This window comes from Oreochromis aureus, linkage group 17 (genome assembly GCF_013358895.1).
Source record: "Oreochromis aureus strain Israel breed Guangdong linkage group 17, ZZ_aureus, whole genome shotgun sequence".
NCBI lineage: Eukaryota > Metazoa > Chordata > Actinopteri > Cichliformes > Cichlidae > Oreochromis > Oreochromis aureus.
In genome coordinates this window covers 17,023,476-17,049,649 of record NC_052958.1, presented here as the reverse complement: position 1 = coordinate 17,049,649, position 26,174 = coordinate 17,023,476, and the positions used below count along the sequence as shown (strand labels likewise).

Genomic DNA, 26,174 nt, shown 5'->3' with positions numbered 1-26,174 from the left:
GTTCCTCTGGGCTTACATGGCGTATAATCCAAACTTGAATACGTTTCCTGGTCTGTATAATGTGACATGGGCTTTCATAGAAACACCTTAAAAGTGGTTAATAGGGTTCTTTGTAAAACTGAGAAATACAGACAATCATTCACACCCACAGCCGTCAAATACTTCAAAACATAAGATATAATGGAAAACTTAAATTTAAAACTTGAACAAAAGTGAACAGTAGCTGTACAGTACATTCCCGGAGATTGCACAGTACACCCTCCTGAAACCAATAAGAGTCAGTGCTTCAGTCCACCTGTATTGTGCTGTGCTGTTCAGAGACTTATCGCCTTCTTAAAGGATAGAAATACAAAGCCTCACATCTTCCAGCAATCAGCACAGTGCTCCCCCAGGAGCTGACTGCCAGCTAAAACTATCAGAAACTCCGGGGAAAATTAAGTCAGGTATTCCCGATAAGTGCAAAGTGGAAATTATATCACAAAGCGCTATTCTGGAGTAACATCTGATAGCGAAATGCTCAGCGAGCTGGCAGTGCTCTTGGATATCCAGTCACTCGTGGACATTCACTGGAGCCAGAGAAAAAAACCTAGATGGAGAACCCAGACAGGAAAAACAGGTAAAAAATGTTTTTTTTTTTCTATTCAGCTGCCTCTTAACAAGAAAACTTCACTCAGTCAAGATGTGACACCACTTCCTTGTGTCCAAGAGGGCTCAATTAAAAAAAAAAGAAAAGCATCTTTATAGGGCAAAGCTAATACTCATAGTTTTCTCCATGAAAATGGAGCAGAACAGAGGTATTCTGGACAAGATGTGTTTGAATAATTTTATATATTTATTTTTCTGTATTGTACTAGCTCCAGCAAAGCATGTTGTTCCATCTAATACACAATAATCATAGGTTAGCATAAATCCTGATGCTACTTGTGCCTTCAGAAACAGCATTTTATCTAAAAAGTTTAAGACAAAAAATGACTTGTCATTAAATTTTTCCCCCCACTGTGTTTGTTGTTTTACGTATTGATTGTTCACCATTAGTTTCGTTAGCAGAATTAAATTTGGATACATTATATTAATAACACTTATGAAATATTTTCCTAAGTGTCAACAGTCCACTTTTATTTAACCTCCTGTGGTGTAAGCTTTTTGTTTTTTTAAGAAAATGAGGGATATTTTTATAATTATGTTATTGTAATATATTTTTGAAGATTCACAATCCTAAAAACAATATGTGTTATAGAGTGTGCTGGGATGATGTATTCTTGTAAGCCAATCCAGAACTTAGAATTCCCCCAGGCGTCTCAACAAAATCCCAATGGGAAATACGTATTAAACAAATTCCTCTCTCATCCCTGCAAGCGATTTATCCTTCTAGCTCGGATCCTCTAACAGTCTCTAACAGATCCTCTGAGAGCTTGAGGGTCCTGTGCAGTATATTTGCTGTTCCTAGGACTGCACTCTTCTGGACAGAGATCTTGGATGTTGTTCCTGGGATCTGCTGGAGACACTCGCCTTGCTTGGGAGTGCTCTGATTACCGCTGGGACCACTGTTACCTCCACATCTTCTCTCAGCCCTTGGTACTTTTCCAGCTTCTCGTGTTCCTTCTTCCTGATGTTGCTGTCACTGAGTTTAACTTTCTATCACTATGGCTGTTTTCCTTTGCTTGTCTACTACGTCCAGTTGGTTAGCCATCACCACTTTGTCTGTCTGTATCTCAAAGAAAGATCGGATCTTGACTCGGTCATTCTCATTCCTATTGTTAGCCACTTCTTCTATCTGGTGGTACATACCAGGCAGGGGCCTGTCATTCCGTGATGGCTCTTCTCATTTCTCCTCTTCTTTCTCGGGTTTCTGCAGCCTGAGCACACGGTCAGTTGTGGTTGTAGTTTCCATTCTCTTGTATTTGTTGTCATATCAAGTCTTGTTTTTGTAGATTTTCTTGTGGCTTGTTCAGGTCTTAACTTCCCGTCTGATTATCTTCACCTGTGTTGATCACATGCACCTGTGTCTCTATCGCCTCATATTTCTAATCCATAATTACTCCCCAGAGTATATTCATACATCTCCCTTCGTCAAATCCTACTATTGATTTCCCTGCTTGTGTTCTGTGTTCCCTGGACTCCTGGTTCATGTAACCTTTTGTGATTCAGCCAAATAAAGACTCATTTGTTTCTGCCCACATGTCCTGGTTTGGGTCCTCTCCACTTTAACCTCATAATGATAAATTATTGTAAAAAAGACATTTGGTTAAAGACTGAACAGACTGGACTGATCTAAAAGACTTTTCTTCTCTTGGCAGTATGTTCCATGTACATCCTACTCATTTCTAATAATTATCTTATCAAGCTTGTAAAATGGTGCTTTTCTCTACTCTGCATTAGTGAGCAAACAGAATAACCCTGGCTAATATGTACTTTTTGGAGTGTCTTACTCTCTGAAGCGGGTAATTTGTAGATAATTAGAAAAACATTTCTTTCACATGGTTTTCATTAGCGAGCTTTCTCCTTTTTATAGTTATACACCCTTTTATATCCTCTTTATAAACTAAGCTATTCAGGATACTTGAAATCATTAATACTGATCGAGTTACAAGTAATTTTGACTCACCAGATCCCAGTTTAAATGATAATAACACGGGATATTTTCCTTTAAGGCCTTTAAACCTATGAGGAAGTCTCAGATGGACATTAGAAAACCTTAAAGCATTAAATTAAACAGGCTGATTTCATGTTACAGTCAGTTAAATTATATTATAGGTCCATCAGTAAAGGTCTCTTCAGAGCTTTTCTCCCTTATGACCCTCTAGCAACTATAATTTCTTAAAGAAAAAAAAAAACGATTCCCAACACGAGCCCCGTACCCAAGTGAGAGAAACCATCAGGGACGGATATGTTTGCTGTTTATGCAGGCGTCTGGTAAATCTGCTGTAAGCACATGTTTTATCAAGGCACCAGCTTTTAGATACTGACGTTTTACTACTCAACACTGTGTGTGCATCAGTTTCTCATTCCATAACTCAGTCTTTCCTTGTCTGTACACCAACAGTGTGCCAGGAAGTGAACTGCATTAAAAAAAAAAAGAAGGGTTTTCCTTTCTGCTTAGCATTTGGCTGACCAATGCAACAATGCAGAACTCCTTCCTTTTCTCTGAGCTTTTGGAAGATGTATTTTACAGTGCAAGGTTTGAAATAGAGGAGAGACCAAGTCTGGAATGAAAACACTGCGGGAAATGTTATCCATCGATGCAGACAGTTGGCCTGCAGCGACATACAACAGCCAGAACTGCCAGAGTAAAAGAGTAAACGCCTGTTCCAAATTACCAAATATATCAAAGCAGCTCTCTCACTACTTTTACTTACCACTAAACTTAAAAATTGTAGTCTTGCAGAAACACTTCTCTTCTTCTAAAGCAAATTTACATCAGGTAAATATTCAAAGCTCAGGTGTAAAAGTCACTGCAGCAGTAATTCTTCACCTCACTGAAGCTCGTCTGAAGTTTCCCAAAATAACCCAAAAAGATGATCTTATCTCATTTGATCATATTCTGTCTCCCTCTCATCCTGCTGTGTCTTTCAGGCCCTTTTTGACTTGTCTTCAACCTTTCAGTTGAATGCTAAATAGAGAATTTTCTCTCCGGGGGCCTGAACCTGCTGACATGTCACTCAGCCTGACATTCCTAGTGCTCCCCGGGGTCGTCAGGATTGAGTTTTTATCTCTGCAGAGTGGAAGAAAGATGTTGGAATATCTGTCCATCCGTCCATCCAAGCAAAGTCCCTCTGGTTCCCATCAATCTGCTCAAGACCTAGGGAAGTGTCAGCGCTGAGCAGCACACACAGCTTCTTACCAGATCGCTTGTGGTGCGAAAAACTTGTGCAAGAGTTTAGGAATATCTGCACTAACTGGTATACCACAAACTGACAGTGGCAATGTGGTTGAAAGGATGAAAATACCTAAATACCACCAGGGACAGGATTTGTTTCTACACGTAGACACAAATGTTTCTCTAAAATGATCACATATCAGAGTGTGCTATCTGGACTAGACCGATGTAATTTTTTGACAAAAGGTACCACCATTAGCTAAGCTATTGTAGTCCATCTTATTAGTTTACTAGTCAACTGTTACTGGTAACACCCCAGTTACACAAACCTAGAGACTAGTCAGCCCCCCCCGGCGACCACTTGTTGCTAGGTTGCTGGAGATTGCCTCCAGATGCTAAGTAGAATTGGTTGCAAAGAGGTGGGGCGATCATGGCTCAAGAGTTGGGAGCTCGCCTTGTAATTGGAAGGTTGCCGGTTCGAGCCCCGGCTTGGACAGTCTCAATCGTTGTGTCCTTGGGCAAGACACTTCACCCGTTGCCTGCTGGTGGTGGTCAGAGGGCCCGGTGGCGCCAGTGTTCGGCAGCCTCGCCTCTGTCAGTGCGCCCCAGGGTGGCTGTGGCTACAATGTAGCTTGCCATCACCAGTGTGTGTGTGAATGGGTGGATGACTGGATATGTAAAGCGCTTTGGGGTCCTTAGGGACAATTAAAGCGCTATATAAATACAGGCCATTTACCATTTATATGGTACAGCACCAAAAATCTCCTTGCAATTGCTTTGGTCATAGTTTGCATGGAAGTTTCCGACTTGGCTGCAAACGCTCACCAACTAAACCAACTACTGTCTAGGTGTAGTGAAACAGAGAAGGCTCACTTTCAGCAGTGAAGCAAATCTTTTATTTTAAGATCGAACATACTGTTGAACTCTTACAGTTTTACTACCGCCCTGTATGTAGTTGTCTAACATACAAGTTGCTGTCTGCCAACCAAAACAAAGGCACCTGCCATCCCCTGTGACGCCCAATCAGATGGCTGCCCCTCCCTGAGCCTGTTTCTGGCAAAGGTTTCTTCCTGTTAAAAGGAAGTTTTTCTTTTCGACTGTCTCTTGCTCATAGGGGGTTGTTTGATTGTTGGGGTTTTCTCTGTATTACTGTAGGTTCTTTACCTGTTGTTGTGATTTGGCGCTATGTAAATAAAATAAAATTGAATTAAACTGAACTGTGGCAATCTGCTAAAGGGCAAAGTGAACACAGGCATGTTTTTGGTACACCAAGCTTTTTGCAACCAATTTCACTGAACAACCTCAAGCAACAACTCCCAATTCAATTTGGGAATGCACCTTTTTCCCTAGTGAATAGAAGTTGCTGGGGGATCACTGACTCGTCTTTAGGCCTGCAGGACTGGAGCCTAAACTTTCCATTTTCTTTTTTTTTTTAAATTCAAAAGTATGAGACATGTAACATTATACAAATTCTTTTAGATCCAAATAGTAAAACAACAAATACGGGAAAAGACGGGAAAAGATAAATAAAATAATATCAAATGAGACTAAGCAATGCAGAGTAAAAGTACAACTCTTGGTCCTTTACTTTAAATCTGACCTAAACGGCTTAATAAACTCAATCCATTGTTTACAGCATTTATCAAATGTATCTGCTTCAAATTAATTTTCCCATTGCAGATATACCAGTTTCACATCAAACCAGTGTACTAATGTGGGTGGTTTTAGACAACATTGTTCCCAGTAAACTTGCAAATATAGAAATGGATACAGAATCATAAAGATGTTAGAAAAAAGAATAAAGAGCTGGGGAAAGGCCATGACTTTACATGTTCAGATGATATCCATTCACTTATGTCCTGGTGGGGTAGATTATTCTCTGTATTTGACCACAGTTACAAACAACAAAAATTCTCCTCAGTCTCTCATTTTCTTTCCCTCTCCATACACAGAACTGATGAAGCTCCAATTTGCATTTTTAGCAGGTAGATAGCACTGTATTAATCAAGTGCAACAATTGTGCTGTTATGGAATAATTTTGAAATAATAATAGCTATGAATTTTTTTTAAATAGCTGAGCATAGTTAACTGACTGAAGCAGAGGAATAACTATTGCTCATTTTAAGCTCTTTTACTGTGCAAAATTGATCAAAACACGAGATGAGTTCCACTTAAAAATTCTGACACATTAAGCTTTCTTTTTGCGTTTTGTTGCTGACAATCACTGGTTTTCTTGAACCCATAATCAGTAGTTTCCAGGAAATAAACCAGTATATTCTCCACCTTTGTTCAGATTATCTCCAGTCGGTGGTAAATCCATGTAAACAACTGAGAGCAGAAATAAAAGCCACGTGCTAATCTTGTTATAGCGTAGACGGGGCATTCAAATTCTAAAAATGGAAGAAAATGGAGGGACAAACCCAAGCCACATTAACTTACCATTTTCCCAGCAAGTTTCTTTAGTGGATTGCCACTTGCACTCTATCCAGCCATCTATTTTCTTAACTGCTTATCCAACTTAGAGTCTCAGGAGAGACTGAAGCCTTATCACAGCTGACACTAGGTGAGAGGCTGGGTACAACGTGGACATGTCACCGGGCTAATACATAGAGACAGACAGCCACTCACACTCACATCCACACCTGTGGCCAATTTAGAATCACCAAATAGCCTGACATATTTATAATATGACAAGAAACTGGACCCATGAGATCTAATACCAACATTTTAGCTATGAATTTTACTTTAATGACTTGACTTTGATTAACATGCATAGCACTCAAATGCAAGAGTGATTTAGCTGCTGTGAGGATCTAATTTGGGGAGAAACCAACCCTTAGACCTCAGATTAATCTGCACCTACTGAGGTCTGGCCGAGTATTTCTGAGAAGCTCTGAGATATATTTATGCATTGTAATCCCAAACTGCTGGTTCAGTAAGGTTAGTCTAGAGCCTTCCCAAGCCCCTTACCTGCCTGCTTCAGCTGTCAGCCCATGTTGCTGACTAAAAGACTTCTGCCCTTTTACATGCACACAGGGAAAGTAAAGTCATTACTGCAGACAGACAGGGTGAGTGGGAGGAGACGTTACTGAAATAATCTCAACGGGCCAGGTTAACAAGTGCAGGATGTTTTGCTTCCAGGACGACATGTTTTGTGCATTATTGCTCATCTTTTAAAAATGCTATCAATTATGCAGTTTTCTCCTGGGATTACAGAATTTAAACTATTAAGTTGAGTCAGCTGGATGGTCATTGTGAGCTAACCTGAATGTGGTCACAGTACAAAACACCTGATTCCCCGAGTGTCTGAAGCCTCTGTTGGACTCACCTCTCAGTTTGTAAGGTGACTTTGGATGGCTCTACGTTGGGGTTTTCCCACTCCATCTGCGGGCAGTGCATGAAGTAACACAGGGTATAGAGGGCTTCGGGTTCCCAGTGCACTGTGGTGTTGGCCTTCTGGTGGACCGGAGTCCCGTTGCTGGCATTCTTGATGTGCAGCGGCTGGAGGTGGTGCATAGCCCGGGAGACCAAATCACCTGGGGGGAATTTATGAATATGTCAGTGCCAGCGTGGTGGGGGACGTAAAAATAACAAACTGTAATTTATCAAGGATGAAATAAAAACACTGTGTACTACACTGATAAAAGTCTTACATATCATTCTGAGAGCAAAAACCCATTTCCTACTCCAACCCTCTGACACAAAAGTACTCACGATGATGCACTCCCTCATTCACACACCCTCTGATTCAGCCTACGTATAGTCATGTGCCCACACAATCATGAGTGGGGAAATGACTGCCTTGAAATGAATCTTACAAACATCACGTCTCTCTCAGTGAAAACACACTCAGACGTGTGCTCTCAGGCTGTCCTCATTTTATCTGTAGCACTTATTTTTCTCCCATGTTTTCCTGGGTGATGATGCACAGAGTCACAGGGAAGCTGCAGGATCTGTGTCACTGAGCATATGTGTGTGCTAAATTTAAAATGAATGAGTACGGGGTTTTTTTTAAAACACTGTGAACGCCTTGTTACAAGGAACAGGGTTGAATGAGTGAATGTCAGATTGGTAGATGGGCTCTTGGTTTTGGCCGGACGAAGAGCTACAAGCCTTTTCTATATTTTTAAAATATAGACTTTAAATACATCTACACTTATTAAGAACACCTAGTGAACTACTCGTTAACGTAAATCTCTGATCAGCCAATCAAAGGTATTTCGTTATGTAGACATAACCAAGACAACCTGATGAGGAAAGGTTATTTAAACTGGGATGTTCCCACACAACCATCTGTAGGGTTTACAGAGAATGGTCCAAAGAAGAAAACATCCAGTGAGCGGTGAAAATGTCTTGTTGATTTCAGAGGTCAGAGGAGAATGCCCAAACAGTTTCAAGCTGACAGGAAAGCTTGTCACAACCGAGGAATGTTGATGAAGATTTGAGACAAAGCAAGAAATATCAAGTTTCTGTTTTTTAACGCCAACATTTGTCTGATAGCTGCAGACTTTCACCTTCAGATACAGAGGCTATTATAACCACAGCTTGTTTTTAAATAACAACACTGATAAACCATTTATGTTCACCAAAGTGTAAATTCTGTCTCATTTGTTGCTCGATGAACAAGCTATCATTATAAACCTGTGATGCAGACAGGTTTGATGGACGTTTGACATTCTTACTCCTCTCTCGATCTAGGCTATTCGATTTATTTTATTTTTCTCTAAAGCATGAAAGTATGGTATGCTATAAAATGAGCCTTTAGAGATGAGTCAACAGATTGGTGACTGTTTTTTAAGCCCTCGAAGGGATTCGTATCTCCTCCTGGAATCAAACCGTGTGCTTGCTAGGCAAATGTTTAAAACACCACACTATGGAGCCACACGTAATAATAAACTGAAAAACACATGTATCCCCGCAGTTAGCTAGCACTGCTGCTGGACTTCAGTTTGTCTTGATGTCTCTATTAGTAACATAATGACAGTTCAACTGTGTTGGCGGCAGCTCACATTATTTTCACAAAAGCCAATACATGACACATATTGAGAATCCAGTCACGGTTTCAGGACCGCTGCAGGTTACCCTTTGGTGTTTTTATCGGAGGAGTAAAGTGTAAATTAATACCCAAATGTCTTGAATAAAAAAGGAATGAGAATATTTTGAGAGTAGTTTTTTACTGGCTTGAAAGCAGATATATGGTTAATGATGTTCTCTACTTCTGTGTGCACAGCTGTCAGTGGGCACAACACCAGATGTGTTTGAATATCTGCAAATGTGGGCGATAACCAGAGGTCTGCAGGGCTGCAGCCCCACTTCATTTTATACATGAATGAGAAACTCATGTACCATCTTTCTAATGATCCTGAGGAGTTGCGCAAAAAACCTTACAACTGAACAGCTGTGCGCATTAAAAACCATAACAGCTAGAGAAATTAAGTAAAATACTTTTTTTTGAGGGCAGCATAGGGTACATTTTATACTAATTTTGTTCTTCTTCATGAATGCGGTCCGTTCATTTTGGTGTGATCTCTTTCAAGCTGTGTCTGTGCACAGCAGGAACCAGGAGCAAAAGAGAGTCAGAAGAAATTTTACAGTTCTAATAGTTTTGAAGCACTGGAGGAGGTATGAATTTCAAATTCTGAAATTCATGACGTGTGTTGCAGAAGCAGATATTTAGCACTGACATTTTGGAAGTCATAATTCTCTAATTTAGACGGCGTCGCAGCAGTTTATAGATGAGGTCGTTAGCGATGCATTTAAGAGTAACGATGCAGCTCTGAGAGGGAAAATACTGCAGTGTGAGCCTGAGGGGTTGATTTCTCAGAAAAAAATGATACTCGTATTGATCTAATTACATCTATTTACTCAGTTTACTGGAATGCTGGAGGCTCCAGGCTTGTGGAGGAATATGGAGACTGAGGTAAGGTTGATGATGCACGTATATGTGTGAGAATTGGAAGCCCTGAGCTGCAGTATAACAGCAAACACATCGCCTTCTGATCTAGTTTGATTGTTTGTTCCAAAAATATCCAGTCTGAGTAAAGTTGCCCTGTCTTGAAATCTCATTCCTCAGACAGACTGACACGGTGAATCTGAGCCTAAGGTTCTCCATCTGTCAAACTAAAGGCCCCTGACAGAGTTCACAGGCAGCCAGACGAAAACAGAGCGCGCTGCTCACAGCACTGTTTACACTCAGGCCCCGGGGAGCCTCATAGACGGCCGAGAAAGAATTAAACACATCAATGAATAATTGAAAACGAGGCAAACACACTCAGCTTCCGTGATTGTGTTCAAGTGGAGCGGTGCTATAAATCTCCCGTCTTGAGGTTAGACATGATGAGGTATGGTCATTTCTGAGGCAGCTTCTAAAGGAGCTGAGGAAAAGCTGTAGAAATCACAGTTTGACCTGCTGTCAGGCTGATGAATTTCAGGTTGCTCGATGGGTCAGCAAAACATCAGCCTTATACCACTGGTGGTTTCTTTTAACCATGACCACAATCCCAATCCTGCCAAGATGGACACTTACCAAACCCAACAACTGAGTATTTTTAAGGAAGCCGCCCAAAGAAGGAGGAGAAAAATAAGAAGGCTACTTCTACAGCTACTGCAGCTGTTATTACTACAATTTATACTCCTATTTTCAAATTTGATAATCTATTTGCACATTGAATCCCTTTAATCTCATTATTATATTATTATGAAGGGTGTATCAAAAAGAATACTCCAGTTTCCAAGTGCTTCAATTCCGCAGTCATTCAGCAGTAACAATCGACAAGGATTAGGGCCAATGGGAAAAAAAAGTGGGCATGTCTTTTTTTCTTCTTTTCGAGAATTCTGAGAAAAAACAGTCAGAATTCTGAGAAAAAAATAATTTGACTTTAATCTCAGAATTCTGAGAAAAATCAGAATTCTGAGATTAAAGTGGGAATTCTGAGAAAAAAGAATTCTGACTTTTTTCTCAGAAGTCAGAATTCTGAGAAAAAAAAAATCTGAATTCTGAGATTAAAGTGAGAAGCCGGCGAAAAAAGAATTCTCACTTTGACTCAGAATTCTGAGATTAAAGTCAGAATTCTTTTTTTCTCAGATTAATGACTTTAATTTCATAATTCTGAGTTTTTTCTGAGCATTCTGGAAAAAATGTGCCCACTTTTTTTCCGGTGGCCCTAATTCTTTTCCGTACAATCGAAATGCATACTGTCAGAAATAACGGATTTGTGACTTTGATGTGGATATCGGTAGTTAGCATGAAAATAGCAATGGCTACAGTGACTTCAGACACGCTCACAACAGTATGGGACAAGTTTCATTATCGTATGGGGGCGGTGACACTGAGGACTTGTGAACATTGGAAGTTTTAAATGCAGAACTATATATTCAGCCATGTACTTTAAAAGTTACTGCAAGCTTCTATACCTGTTACTTTAAAAAATATAGCCTTTTGAAATCGGATTTATTCTTTTTTGATACACCTTGTAGTTCACAGGTAGTCCAGTTGGGTTTGGTCCAGTTCAGAAATGCTTTTGCAGTCAATGTGGATCTGGATGCAGGAATTTTTGTAAGTGTTTTCTACCATTGAATAAATGTTCTACATACTGTGAGGTATTAAAGTGGATTTTCACCCTTGGTGAAGGTATGATCTTGGTATTTTATCTGCTTATGCCTTTTATGATATATGGATCTATCATGCTGCAGGTGAAACTCTAGAAGGGGCAACAAAATGAAGTCCAGTTACTGTTTACATTTTCTCTCCTAGTCTCCTAGTCCCCAGTAGGTCAACTCCCTGCTGTCAAGGTCACCTAGCGATCTAGTGATTTGCATATTATAAATCTAAACGACCCAAATAAATCCCAAAGAGTATAAATATTAGAACAGAGGAAAAGTTAATTTCATTAGAAAACAACAAAACTGATGCTCTGGCCGACCTTAGCATGCTGAGTCACTGCCTGACCACCTGATGGTGACCTTATCTTGGTGCCAGTGGCTGGGGGCAGACGCATCACCAGTACCTCCCCGCACCCTCCATTATTATTATGGTTCCAGACTGAGCAGTCATACACACTCATATAAAACACAGCATACACAGCACACACAACCACCTGTACACTGATGTTAATGTTAACACCCGTATGATTGCTCTGTATCCACGTCTTGTCCTATTCTGTGCCTGGTCCTGTGATTCCAAAATAAAATGATACAAAAATAAAATGTAAAAGCTTCATTCTGGAAGATCCAGCTAACAGACCCAACCACTGGATGTTATAGGCGACTTGCTTGCCTTAAGGCGACAATTGTTGTGATTTGGCGCTGTATGAATAAATAAATTGAATTGGATTGGATTTATTCTTTATTCTGGGCTTTGTGCCTTCTCTTTGAGCCTTCTGTCTGCTGATTGGTCACCCCTCACAAACAGACTTCATATTCACTGTGTAATATGAGCATCCACTCTTGCAACATTGTATATACACTGTATGACAGGAAAAAGAGGAATGGCATAAGAAGGGCTTATTAAAAAAATAAACTACGTATCTTATAAATAAGCAAGAAAAACAGTCATTACTTGCAGCTACACAGAAACTCTAGCATTTTTTCTGAATGTGGTACTCATCAGTATTCAGATGCTGTTTACTGTATATTTGGATCGCAGTAGCGTTAAACTAGAACCTCAAGCAGGCGGAATAAAGTGAGCATAGAAAACCTTTCCACTCCAGGTCCCTAAGCTACTCTCCGTATGTTAACAAAGTGTGACACTGGCCTGAATATTAAGAGGAGAAGTCAGGCATTAATAAACATTAAAAAAAGAGAAAACTGAGATGACTGAAGCATGCATTTACATTGGGAAACACTCTGCACAACAGGAAACAATACAGGAGCATAGAACTGCTAACTCCTTTAACTGACAGCACTCCCCATGGGTTTGCAGAGCTTGCTGAGCAAAAGCAGATCTCCTTGGCCAATCTACATCCATAAATAACAATCCACTTCTCTCTTTTTTTAAAAACCACATTTAACATTAGAGTCAGGCACCATGCAAATACTTAAACCACTGCTGTCCCTCTGAGCAAAACCCAACGCCCGAGTCGATAATCAAGCATTCTTTGCCTTCATTAATTGTTCCTGTGACTTTGGTTTTGTCAGCAGGACAACATTTGCTCCCATCTCCTTTGCTGTAATTATCTAAGCAACACTCCTATGAGGTTCATGCTTCATCTGATTTGAATTAATCATAAGGGACAGCTTAGTGTCTTTCTTTCTCCGAGCCAAGTCCTTCCCTTTTGGAAGGACTCATTACTGAGCAAAACTTTGTTCCTTATTACCCGTATTAAAAAAGTGACTCTGCATGAAGGAAAAACTTTCTGCTGTAACAACATGTCACAAAAACGTTAAATTCTGTTATAAAAACAACTTGTTTCACCTCAGACTCCACAGAAACATAAATGTAGCATCATTAAAAGTTTAAAACCTTTCTTATTTTGTGCTCTTTGTTCTGTACGGGTAGCTAGCACTAAATTGCTAACAGCAAGAATTGTAAAATTCCTATTGTACATGAAAGCAGGTTGACAGTGTTGTACAAAAATTAACAATGCAAGACAATATAATATGTTATATTTCACTCTAACCCTCTAGCATATTTTTGTCACAAGTGTCTTCCTCTTAAAAGGGAGTTCTTCCTCACCACCATCACCAAGTTCTTGCTTGCTGATTTTTTGGGTTTATCCCTCTAATATTGTGTGGTCTTTAAACTTCATTAAAGATGCTGTATTAATTGGCAAAATGTTCTTGCAGCTGTTGGTTTTGAGACTGCATTTTGGCCAATCTGAGATTACCAAAGATACAGTAACATGGTGTGATCACTATTCCAGATCCACTTACCAGTTTATTAGGCACTCATTTCATTTAGTTGTGCAGACGTGGTCAAGACAACCTGCTGAAAATTAAACCAAGTGTCAGAATCAAGAAGAAAGGTTATTTAAGTAACTCTGAACATGGCATGGTTCTCTGTGCGAGGCACAGTGGTCTGAGCATTTCAGATACTGAAATGGATCGACTGAGATCTCCCCCACAACAAGAGAAAATAACAAGTTAACAGCAGTTCGTTGTCCTTGTTGATGTCAGATGTCAGAAAAGAATGGCCAGACTGCTTCAAGCTGATAGGAAGGCAACAGTAACTCGACTAACCATTCATTACAACCAAGGTATGGAAAAGAACATCTCTGAATAACACAGCAGAAAAGGACCACACTGGGTGCCACTCCTGTTAGCTAAGAACAGGAAAGTGAAGCTATAATACACACACTGGCTCACCAAAATTGAACATAAGAAGATTGGAAAAACATTGTCTGGTGTGATAAGTCTCAAATTTCGAATGATAGGGTCAGATTTTGGTGCAAACAACACGAAAGCATGAATCTATCCTGCTTGTATCAATGGTTCAGGCTTCTGTTAGTGTGATGGTGTGGGGGTTATATGACATTTCATCCAATAGAGGTTGGGTTATATCTCAGGATCAGTAAAAGGTTTGAAGTGATGATGCAAAAAAACAATTCATCTAATTGTTCTTGAGACACTCCAGTCTGGACCAGAGAGCATGCTGAGAGAACTGTAAGGCAGAAAGTCCCCACAATCACTTACCTAATCTCATTAACCAGTATATAACTAAAGCAAGTTTTGGGTTTGACGTTTTCAACCTCAACTTTTTACAGCTCTCACACCTCTCACTCCAGAAAAAAGTTCAAACATACCACACACTCCAGCCGGGCTTCTTTATTAAAAACTACAGAATGCCTGCTGGCATCGAAGTATAAAGACTCACAAAGTGTAGCTGTTTCTCCTGAATAACACTTGCTACATGTTGACATCTCAACAACACAGCTTTAAATGTCAAATTTATTGGCTGTTTTCTCAGTTTGACACGAGTATGTGGGCCAGATTAAGTTTTCTCTGTCAAGGTTCAGATTGTTTTAGAGGATATTTCACTTCCAAGTTTTTTCAGCAGGTACAATAAAGCACAATGCAATTATGTTCTCATAACGAGTAGCCACAGGGAATGTGGTTTGAGTTATTGTACTGGGAACAGTCTGTACTTTGATGCAATTCAACTGTGATAAATTTATCTTATGCAATGTATGAAAACAAAACTTTAAAAAGATTTTTTAACTTATTAGTGGAATTCAGATAATTTGCTTCACGAAGTGATTAAATGGTGTTATATTTTGGTAAAATAATGCCAATCCTACTCTTGATATTTGATATTTGGCAAAAAGTAAGACTTCATACTCTGTGGTAATGTCAATATGCTTTTGATTTGAGTTTAATGGGTTCTATTTTTCTTCATGAGAAAATTATTTACATTTATATCACAGAGTCTGAATTCTTCATGAGAATTTAACACGAAGGCAGCACCAGTGTTGTATTGTGTAATAAATAATGCATTCCTTACTCAGTATCTATTTTTTAAAATAGAGCGCAAATTTCCTTTTCACACTTTTTTTTTTTACTCTTAAAAGTATACTTCTATGTTTAATTAATTTAATTTGCGTGAATCTGTCCGTAAGCTGTATTTACACTGCAGCTTATATTTATTACCGCACAATCAGAAGGGAGGACTTTCATGAGTTTCATTATGATCTAGAATCCTATAAATGTTCTTCCTAAACTTTTTTTTCCCAACTCGTTGCAGAATTAGGGAGGATGCAGCAGAAATTATTAATGTGAGTTCTGATAGTATTTTGAGTGCACATACAGGAGACTGATATCCCGTAGCTACTCAGCATGGAAGCCCCTCTGGGTAGGAACAAGCTTAAATCCATCAAAAGAGCAAAAAATTTTTAATGATAATGAGATGGATGAGATGCATGGCTGCCTTTGGAGTCACTTTATCTTTAAACCGGTTCAAAAACAAGTTGGAAACAGCATACTGAAGTGTTACATCATTTTTTGGGTTTTTTTATCTTAACATAATCTTTTGAGTTTGGCTGCCAAACATGAATCAGACATTTTTTATCCCATCCCACTCAAGGGAGTGGAGTTGAGGCCCTAAGGTAATGAGTTTGTAGCAGTTACAGGTTAAATCAAGTTAGATAGAAATTAAAAGTTATACACAAAGTAACTGGTGTAACATCGTCATTTAAATTGCCCATCATAAGGCTTATTTACATGGGACTAATATTACCAAGATGCCTCGTGTGATTTGGAAATTAGCTCCATACATCTGGTTTTCGTGCTGCACATTTGGGAAATGAAAAGTCTGTAGTTCAATCAAATTTACTGACTTTATGCCCACATGTGGCAAAAAAATGTGTCTGGGTGCTTGCCACTGATCTGGCATTACCCCACAGACTGTCACATTATAACTACTGTGCCTGTTGATAGAGAAAAATGTCAGTTTGAACATTGTTTGCTATATTTAAGCTTACTCAAAATCCTTATAAAAGAAAGTCTTGGCACTCTGCAGCCATCTTTGTTGCTACATATTTATAATGTCTCTCTCTTACATTGTCTCACTTACTCTTTCTTTACTCTTACTCTTTTACTCTTACTCTACACTCCAAATTTCAATTTATAATTGCCAATAAACAAATTTCCAGATTCCTAGAGGACTATAACCACGGGACCTCTGTTTTGGCAAAATATGGCAGGTTAGTGTGCACTCCTAAAGGTGAGCCAAACTGTCAAGGCACATCTATTTTCTAGCTGCTCAAAACAGCCTCAGCCACCTAACATGTTGTCAGTTCTTTCGGATGAAAGCACTTTTTACAGCCCATTTGTGCCATCTTCACCTTATCAGACACTTTTACACAGTCTAACACACGGTCCTGCTGCCTCTGATTCAGATCCAGCGCCTCCTTAAATAGTTTCTCTCAGAAGGGATTTGCTTTCCAAGTGCCTCTTTAGCTTGCGTGGCACCATGTTCTCTCAACAGGTAACACAAGCAGAGGGTTGTTGATATCTCCTGATGAGTGTAAGCTATAAGCCCAGTAGCTATTAGCAATCAGGCATTTGCTGTGCTATACTTTCATAATTCCAACCATCTGGCAACTGCAGGGATGAACCACGGTTCCTTCAAACTTAAAGTTTTTGAAAGAAAGTAACCTGAACGTCCTGAACAATCTCAAGCCTGATGTCAACCCTAAGCCCTTTTGAGACAATTGGAGATTACAAGCGATGTTTACATCTAGAGTCATGCACAACCCAACTGGGAACCACTGTGGTGGGAAATCTGTGGTAGAATTTTCACTTTACAAATTATACAATGTCAAATTTACACATAATTAATTTTTTGAGCCACGAACCGGTTTATGTCTGACAATATTTTCACAGACCGGCTTTTAAGGTGTCGCGGATAAATACAACAAAAAAAGACCAGTACCGGTACCAAAAGAGAAGATTTATTCATCACACATGGTAAAAGACCCAGGGAAACCGAGTTAACAATAAAACAGATGGAAAATAATGATAAAAACCGATAAAAACCCTGAACACCATAAATTTCACACCTGTCCCTCAACTCTCGCGGCCTGGTACCAAACGACTTATGGACCAGTACCGGTCCGTGGCTCGGGGGTTGGGGACTGCTGACTAAGATCACAGACAGCAGCCACAATTATTACAAATTACTATAAGTCCCCAGAGAACAATAATCTAATTCAAAAGGGCTTTGCAGAATCATTAATATGGAGTAGCAGTCATTTAAAATTTCGTGTTTGTCCTCCACTAACTGCTAAAGGAAATATCTGGAGGGGGGTTTAGCTTCTGAACGATATGATACAATCACCAGCTAGTAGCTAACTTTGTCTTTGTGCTGTCTGATGGTGAGCGGGTATTGTTCTACAGAACTTTGACAGCAGTAACCAAAACAGTAACGCTATGAGCCATGAATTCTGAATGTGTATCATAACAAATAGAAAAGACAAAAAAAAAGATGAGCAAACAAGTGTGTAATTGAAGCAGACAAACTGACATGAGCTAACTTCTTATTAAATGTGACCCAAGTTTATAACAGTGAGATGACTGTTGTGCTCCCTAATGGAAGTCTGAGATGGAAGATTCCTTCACCGTCCTCTGACACACTGTCATGGCCTATCGCTCCCCAGGGGCCAAACCGAGAACATTTAATCATCGCTTGGTAATACGACCGGCTCAGAGCTCTCCCTGTGGGGCACATTAGCAATTCCATGCCACCTATTAATCACTGTTGATTACAGGACATGCCGTCATTAACAGAGAACTAGCAGATACTTTTACCAGCAGAGCTCAAGTGGAAATTTATCACCAGCAGACACATTTAATATGAGTTACGTGAAGAAAGGTCATAACAGTTCGTATTTGAATAGACAGGGGATCGGTGGACACATGGAGTGCATATATTAATGTTCTCAGCTTGCCGGTTTAATAAAACAAAGTCACAGGTTTTTAGTAGCTTGGCTAGGATGTAATCAGAAGCTGGGTAGCCATCTGGAGTAAAGAAAAAAAAATACCTGCTGAGCCTATGGACCTGTGAACCCATGATGAGCCAAATAGGAGTGAAACAAAAGGATAAAGACATATCCAAATGTGTTATTTCTGCAAGCTCCACAGAGGGGAATAGAGGGTGGTTAGTCACAAGGGGAGCACTGATCCATCTTCTAATCTATCTTTTTATAAACTGAACTCATTGTGAAATGCGACTGTTTGTGTTGATGAATAAATCGCAACATGGAGAAGCAGCGGGGCACTAACTGGAAAGCTGGGACAGAGGGAATAAAAAAAGAGAGAAAACAAATGAAGTGCCTCGCTGCGAATGCTACACAATGATTCATTCATTTTGAAGCACCAGGCATCAGTACAGCACTTGATATATTCCAGATTTTGTGCTTCCTTGAAATGATGCAGAAAAATATACTGACCAAAGCAGTGAGCATAAAAATGGCACATAATATAAAGGAGCTTTTGTAAAAGTACAAAATGTGCTGGCACACAAAAAGCTACATATCAGCATCCAACTAATGGCTATTAAATGATAATGATTTGGAGCTATGGAGCTAAAACTGAACCAAACAGCTATGTGATTACAAAAGCACATCTTATGATGAACATACAGTGTCAGCACCAAACTCTGCCACAAGCTGTATATGAAAAGTATAAATTTAGCCACTATAGAAAGTATGAACAGTGAACATATGTACCATGACGTCCTGTTTTGAAACCTTGGGATGAACATTTCTCCTATCCATGAGTCACAGTGAAGAAGAGTATGGTTGTTCATTATCACAGCTTGCTCTGTTGCTTGTATCTCACCTGACTCCTTTCGATGTGGATGAGCACCAACTCGACTCTGAGCCCCTCCCAATTGACTGTGCTCTTTACCCTATCACCTACTGAGAGCCCAGTTCACCTTTCAAGTCATTGAACTGGTTCTTTCTGCCATGTTTGTGGTGTTGATTCCTTTTAGAGCTTTTTAATGTGATTTTCTTACGGATATGACGTCTTGCTGTGCCGTACAGCCCATCCACGAAGTTTATGTTGCTAACAAACCTCGCTAATGTGGTCACTTTTGATGCCACTAAATTAAAACGAGAGCTGAAAATGTTAAAATTGAGGCAATGGATGATAATACAATGGCCATCCTTTAAATACAGTCTATTGTTAGTCCACCACAACATAACAATTGCAATGCAATAAAAAGAAACCTTAAATAAATGTGAAAAAAGCTCATTCTTATTTCCCAGTATGTGCAGTGAAAATGGAGGGTGGTACATTTTAAAGGATTTGCCACACAGTAGACTTTAAGCCCATGTCTTTTACCCGTAGGATACAGACTTGTGTTCCTCTGCACCACATCAGCAAGTCCACAGAACCACAAGCAGCAGCCTGTCTGCCCAAAGCAGTACATTGCATATCATCCAACCCACAGTTTGTGGTTCAGACATGACTGTAAAATCATCCCCCCTCAAAGCAAAAAATCAATTCATGTAATTTTGGATGTTTCTCCAGTGTTTAGGAGTCTTACATATACTGTAAATTCACTGACAGACTACATAAAACTTACCTAATGTGCAGTTTCTATTCAGTCACTGCACCAAAAACGACTTTATATCTTGAGGCAAACACTTTAAAAGAACACTTGAAGGCAGCAGCAGCACGACACCATCTGTTTTACTGCAGGATCCGGTGAGGATGGGGATGGAAGGATGGATATAGTGAAATATTTAGTTGTGAATTACAATGATTACCCCGTTTTTAACAATAGTAAAGTTTGATTTCTAGTGTTTTCGTCAAATGTCCATTTTTGAAGCTTCATAGCCAGAAAAGGTATAATACCCAGATTTCTGTTTTTTTGCCCCCTGGTCATCCCTGGAGGACATTTTGACTAAAAATGAAGAGTGTCTTATGATGCAAGATGCTGCAAAATATTATGAAATCCCTGTTTAGGAAGGTCAAGTGCTTGCCGCCGCACTGTTTCTGTATCTAATAGCACTGGTGCACAGAGACCAACATGATTACTTCTTTCTGTCCATTAAGGCATGAACAGAAGCCCCAGTCTGCTGCAGGCAACTGTCCACTTCTGGACTGATGAGTGAGATCCGAGGCAAAGAAACACCAACACAAAATCCCAATACGCACACACTAAAAAAGACTACAGCTCCCAGTTATCCCCAGAATAAATTTGTTCATTAACAACTATAAGAAAATCAGGGAAAGTGGTACAAGACAATGACTTATGTCACTCTGAAGGGATCTCTGAAACCAGCTTAATTCTGCCTCATCATCTTATCTTAGTTCTCCCAGATACTTCCAGTCTGTGGAAATGGAGCAGTACATTACACATAGCATCTCTCACTCGTCCTATTGTCATCATCTTTCCAACTCACAGGAGGGGACTTCTAAATGGATGCCACTTTATTCTTTCTAATGGCTCTTTTAGGGACTTTAATGGCTCTTCTGTGAAGATCTGCAAAAGCGCTACTGCAGACTGCGGCACTGTGTAATAAATAACTTTCTTATGTGTAGTCTTTATTATGCACTGTGTCGAATGAGCTTAAATAGTTCTGCACCATTCATATTTCAGCTGAGGGCTTATTTTTGTTCCTTTTTTTAAAAAAAAAAAAAAAGTGCTTGACAATTACAGTACAGCTGGAAAAGTCTTGTGCAGCTGTTCACTAAAGCACAGCAGCAAATCAAATCAAAAGTACATTTGTGTTTATGTGCACTGCAGCAACAGTTAATGTGATGAAGAGAAAATTGTGTGGGCAATGTAAATAAGCACTGGTAACAAAGAGAAATACATACTGTATATTTAACAAGACAACGGTAATACTGCGAGGCTGCGCTTAATCACAGTGATGCTGGGGGAAATGACAAGGTGAAATGGCAAAAGGTTGTGTTGGAGGGAACGTGAGGAGATCCCCACAGTAGTCATTAACATTTATCCTTTGGTTATGATGGCTGTTCTTAAGTGATTTCATGTTAGACCAACTGACAGAAACCCACTGTCGTGCCAGCATAGTTTAACTTTTTTATAAATTACTTAATAGATTATAAAAGTTCTAAAGAATGCAACAAACTGAATGTAAAGTTTATGGTTAAGGCCTTAGTAAAGACCTGCTGCTATTGAGGGTCAAACAGGAGAAGAAAAGTTACATTTCAAAATGAAAACATTTTCCGATCTCCTTTTCTTTTATAAAACCACTGTCAAGAAAAGCCAAGGAGCAGGGATGTCAAACTCATTTTAAATGGTGGGCCTCCTCCCTCAGACTGATTCAACCTCACCGCCATGAAGAACGCTTCAGGAAATATTTCCTGCTATTTTCTATAAAGTTGTATAATATCCTTTCTGTCTGTGACAGGTGAACACACCTATCAGGCATAAGATCCCAAACATGTTTTATATTGTACCTTCATGCAGCTGTTTACTAAGAATTATAGTGATATTATTTATTCATGATGTCAGTATTACTTTTGCTGTTTATAGCAACTTGTCTTTGCTGTACACAACAATTTCCCTAGTGGGATCAAAAAAGTATGTATGTATATATATATATATGCTATCTACCTACCTATCTGTCTGTCTGTCTGTCTGTCTGTCTGTCTGTCTTTCTGTCTGTCTGTCTATCAGCTTATTGTACAGACTGTCCTGTAATTATAAAACTGAACAGAACAGATTTTTTTGTGTTAATTGACAGAATTAGCTAAAAGTTAATTGTCTGTTTTTGTGCTTGTTTTATTTTTCCCTATGGTGAAAAATAGAAATTTATTCAGCAGACAATGAAAAACAGGAACTTTCTGTCATTTAATGGTTTATCTATTACTTATTTACTTTGGTGTAGTATGAATGGGCATAGAGCAGGTCTTTATCAGTAGAAAAGTTATGAAAATACACTTAAAAGTCTAAAACTTATGCCTTCCTTCACATTTTTAAGAGATTTCCAGTGGGTCAGATTGGAGTCTTTGGCGGGACGATTCTGGCTTCCAGCCCCATGTTTGACACTCCACTCTAAATGCATATTACAGATAGACACAGGCTCCACGTCTGAAAGGTGAAGCCAATGAGCCATTCTTTCTGACATCCAGCAGGGGCCAACTCTACTGGTTACAAAATGAAGGCAAATTGTGTAAATCAGAAGTTTATGCAACATTTCTTCTATACTGGTAAAATAAAAGCTGGTAATGATAACTTGTGCCATATAGCTTATAAGCAGAAATAATCAGCTAAATGTTACTGACTGATATATTTGCTAAGTTAGCCATTATTGAGTTAGTAGCACATCACCCCAACCCTTAGGAGGAATAGTTCAATATAGTGCCAATTCATAACAACAGTCACCTCAAGCTGTTTTACATTGCTATGTAATGCCTCTACAATATAAGGAAGAAACCTTGCCAATCACACAAGCCCCTATGAGCATCCCTTAGTGACACTGGAGAAGAAGAACAACATTTCAAAAGGAAGATATCTCCATGAGAACCTCGGCCATCATAACGAGAAAAGAGAAAAGAAAAAAAGGAGAGCGATGAGCTATGGGACAGACAAGGCAAAATTTAATGGAATGCAATATGTCCCCCAGCAGCTGGAGCTTATAGCAGCATAACTACAGGGATGGTTCATGCTAACTTGATACACCCCTAACTACAAACGTTATCAAAGAGGAAAGTTTGAAGCCTAATCTGGATGTCTATCTCCTGAATCCTATCTGGGTGATGGCTCGACAGGAGCTGAAGAAATTGTAGGAACCACATATTAGCATGCAATCTAAGGGTGCTCTAATAGGATAATAGGTTACTGGGAGATCTTTAAGATGCACCGCAGCCTGACCATTCAGGAGTTTAAACTCTGTGTTTTTATTTTCTGGATTTAGGGAAGGAGTCAGTCAAGCAAATCTAATTTGGGCGAAAAACTGTATATTTTAAAGTCTTCATCAGAACTCTCGCTGCTGTGGTTGAGATCAGCTTTCCAAACAGCCCGATAATAATGAATTACAGCAATCCAGCCTAGACTCAACAAATGCACAAACTGGTATTTTTCAGCATCGTTCTGAGACAGGATATTTTTTATTTTAATAATAATGAACAGATGAAAGAAGGCAGCCCACTCACGCCGAATATCCTGATATTTCCCGCTTCCAAGGCTCCCCGCAGAGTTACGAGAAGTACCTGTAAGTGCATGATGCTTGTTTTGTTTATTGGATGACAATTTGCACACCCAATGAAGTTTAAATGAAGTGATATAAAGACCAGTGAGCAGCTCAATAAAAATCCTTCCTGCAGTATATTAAGCATAAGTCATTACTTCACTGACAGTCTATGAAATTGGAGAATAAAATTTGACTAAAAGAAAAAATCAATCCAAAATACCAACAGCTATTAAAACCTTTTGCCAAGTGTCCTTTCATCAAAGTGTTACTGCACACAGCTGCTGCTGTTTGTCTCTAAGCAGCTTTCCTTTCTTCTTTTTCTGGAAACAGAGAGGTGAGAAACTAAAGGCAGCCTGTTCAATTCACCGCCTTATTACCCCAAAACTTCTATTAGCACTCTGGCAACCTCCAAAACACTCAATTAGTGGGTCTGCATTATCTCTCAGCAGCACAGCTCAGGCAGAGTCTGCAGTGTAATGTCTATCTTCTTGCAGGAGGGCTTCAGTATAAAGTGGATATAACTTCAGCTCGTCTCTCAGCCACTGAAGTAAGTAGTAGACAAAGAGCTGAGAGAGGCAATGTATCCTCAACTCTCACATGTCAGGCTGATGGGTAATAACTATTAATGAAGAACATCTGCCGGTGGGTGTTGCACATCTCTGGAGAGGTGTTGCACACTCGGATGCTTACACATGCTGGTGGAGTTGTGGGCATACTTACGTCTCATTTGAAATGCAATACTTCCAATAGACTTTAATTGGAGCGAACACTCGGGCTGTGCAGCTGCATAGGATTGGATGTCCACATTGTCAAGAGGCTGCTGACCTTACACGGGGACAGGAAACAAAGCAATCCCAGCTTAATCTCCAGTACCGGCATGCTTGTGCTTATTAAATTCAAGAGTACTCAGTCGGCATTTGTCTCTTTGTGGAACAAATGTCTGAAAAATACAAATTGGTCTTGTTGTTTAATCTATTCCGTCATTTCCTTTGGGTCTGTAAAGGAGAAAACAATTTGTTTGGGTGTGACAGATCATTCTTTAAGCCTATTTCTCCTTTTTTTCTTCTTCAAATTCACTGCTGCCAGTTAAGTCGCGAAATGATGCTTCCTCCTTTGCGAAGTAAACTGCTCAGATGCTTATCTACTGTCCACCCTTATTCTTCATTTTTGCTTTGGAGATCTGCATCAGCCTTCAAAAATTGTTGACACTGGATTTTTAAGAATCAAAGGTGCGCCTAAAATATCCTATATATACTAAGAGAAGCTTAAGGAGAAAATCACATTACAATGCACTTCAAATATCACAGACACAGGAGTTAGCATGTGGGGGGAAAAGTACATCAATACTTCACATATTTGTTTAAAAAACAAACTGCTTTAATACAGGAAGTGTTCTTCTCAGTGTTAAAATGATACCAACTCCTGTTTGGGTACAGTACAAAATACAAAATATGTCAAGTGTAAGATTATTTCACATTGTTTCTTATATATGATACATGGTATTTAAGTATTTTCATGGATGGTACTTAGAGTACCCTTTACTTTGTTTTTGTTTTCTTGATATGAAATCCATCCAGCTCTGTACACTTTACGCACAATTAACAAGACAAACTAAAACATTTTAAAGGAATATTTAATTCCTATTACAGAAACCGTAAGTGCTGTATGCTGCACTTTCAAATACAATCCATAAGAGACTTTAAAACAGCAAATGTGAAGGCTAATTTATTGATTATGATTATAATAAAGAGCAAAGCCTACTATAATTCTGTAAATGGTTTGTACTCTTAAAATGCCACTACTCAAGTGCTTATTGTTGCTTCGTTACAAAGGTAGTCTGGAGCAGAACAACCTTTGCTAGCTGCAGCCCAAAGAGTGTAGCAGGAGTCGAGCCATTGGATGAGGAACCTGCTGGACATTATTGTGTCACAGAGAGTTAGAGACAATAACAGTTCGTTGTGTCTCCCAGCACAATTTCAAGGAGAGTGTTGAGCAGATACCAGGACACTGGACAGGAGTGTAGAAAGTCATTAACCCTCCAGCAGGTCCAGTGTCTGAGGTGGAACAGCAGAGCCGGTGGGCTGCTGGTGTACATGTTTCTGACCAAACTGTCAGAAACGGACGCCATGAGGATGAGGATGGCATGAGGGCCCGACATCCTTTAGTAAGACCTGCACACTTGCCTTTTATTGCGACAATCACAAATGAACTCTGTAGTATACACAGAGGATTGTGACAAAAGTCCTGTGCCTCTGTTTTGATGCTTTAAAAGTCTATCGTGTGGTGGCTAACTTTGGCTAAACACTGGTCTTTTTAGGCCCAAACAGGTGAGCAGCATAAAAAAGTCTTCACAGGTTGCAGAAGACAACGAGGCACCAGTCCACCTGGGCGTCAAATACTGCTGTTTTGCCCTTTGGTATCTTTGGTGTGGCAGATGTATAGTGATCTTACTTTGAACTTATTACATCTGGACACTTGTAAAGAACACAGCTGGCGTCAAATTTAAGTGCGAACCATTCTTTCACAAATGTTTGTAGAAGCAGTCTGCATGTTTAGGCGCTTGATTTTATACGCCTGTGGCCATTTAAGTGATTGGAATACCTGAATTCAATGATTTGGATGCATGAGTGAATACTTTTGAGTAATGTGGTGTATCTGTAAGTGGGCAGTGCTTTCAGACATGTCTGTCTCAGAAGGGAATATGTTGGAAACACATGTTCATTGGGTGGGAGGAGCTTAAAACATTTAAA

The 26,174-nt window shown here is 39.5% G+C and overlaps 1 protein-coding gene across 2 annotated transcripts in view; it reads right to left on the bottom strand.

Moving 5' to 3' along the window:
- The window catches only part of LOC116325458 (ankyrin repeat and BTB/POZ domain-containing protein BTBD11-A), a 254,740-nt gene that overhangs the window by 49,980 nt on the left and 178,586 nt on the right, over nt 1-26,174 (bottom strand). For both annotated transcript variants that reach the window (XM_039601010.1, XM_039601009.1), the window contains exon 3: nt 7,146-7,353. In XM_039601010.1, the coding sequence (XP_039456944.1) occupies nt 7,146-7,353 (208 nt within the window). The remainder of the gene's footprint in view (nt 1-7,145; nt 7,354-26,174) is intronic.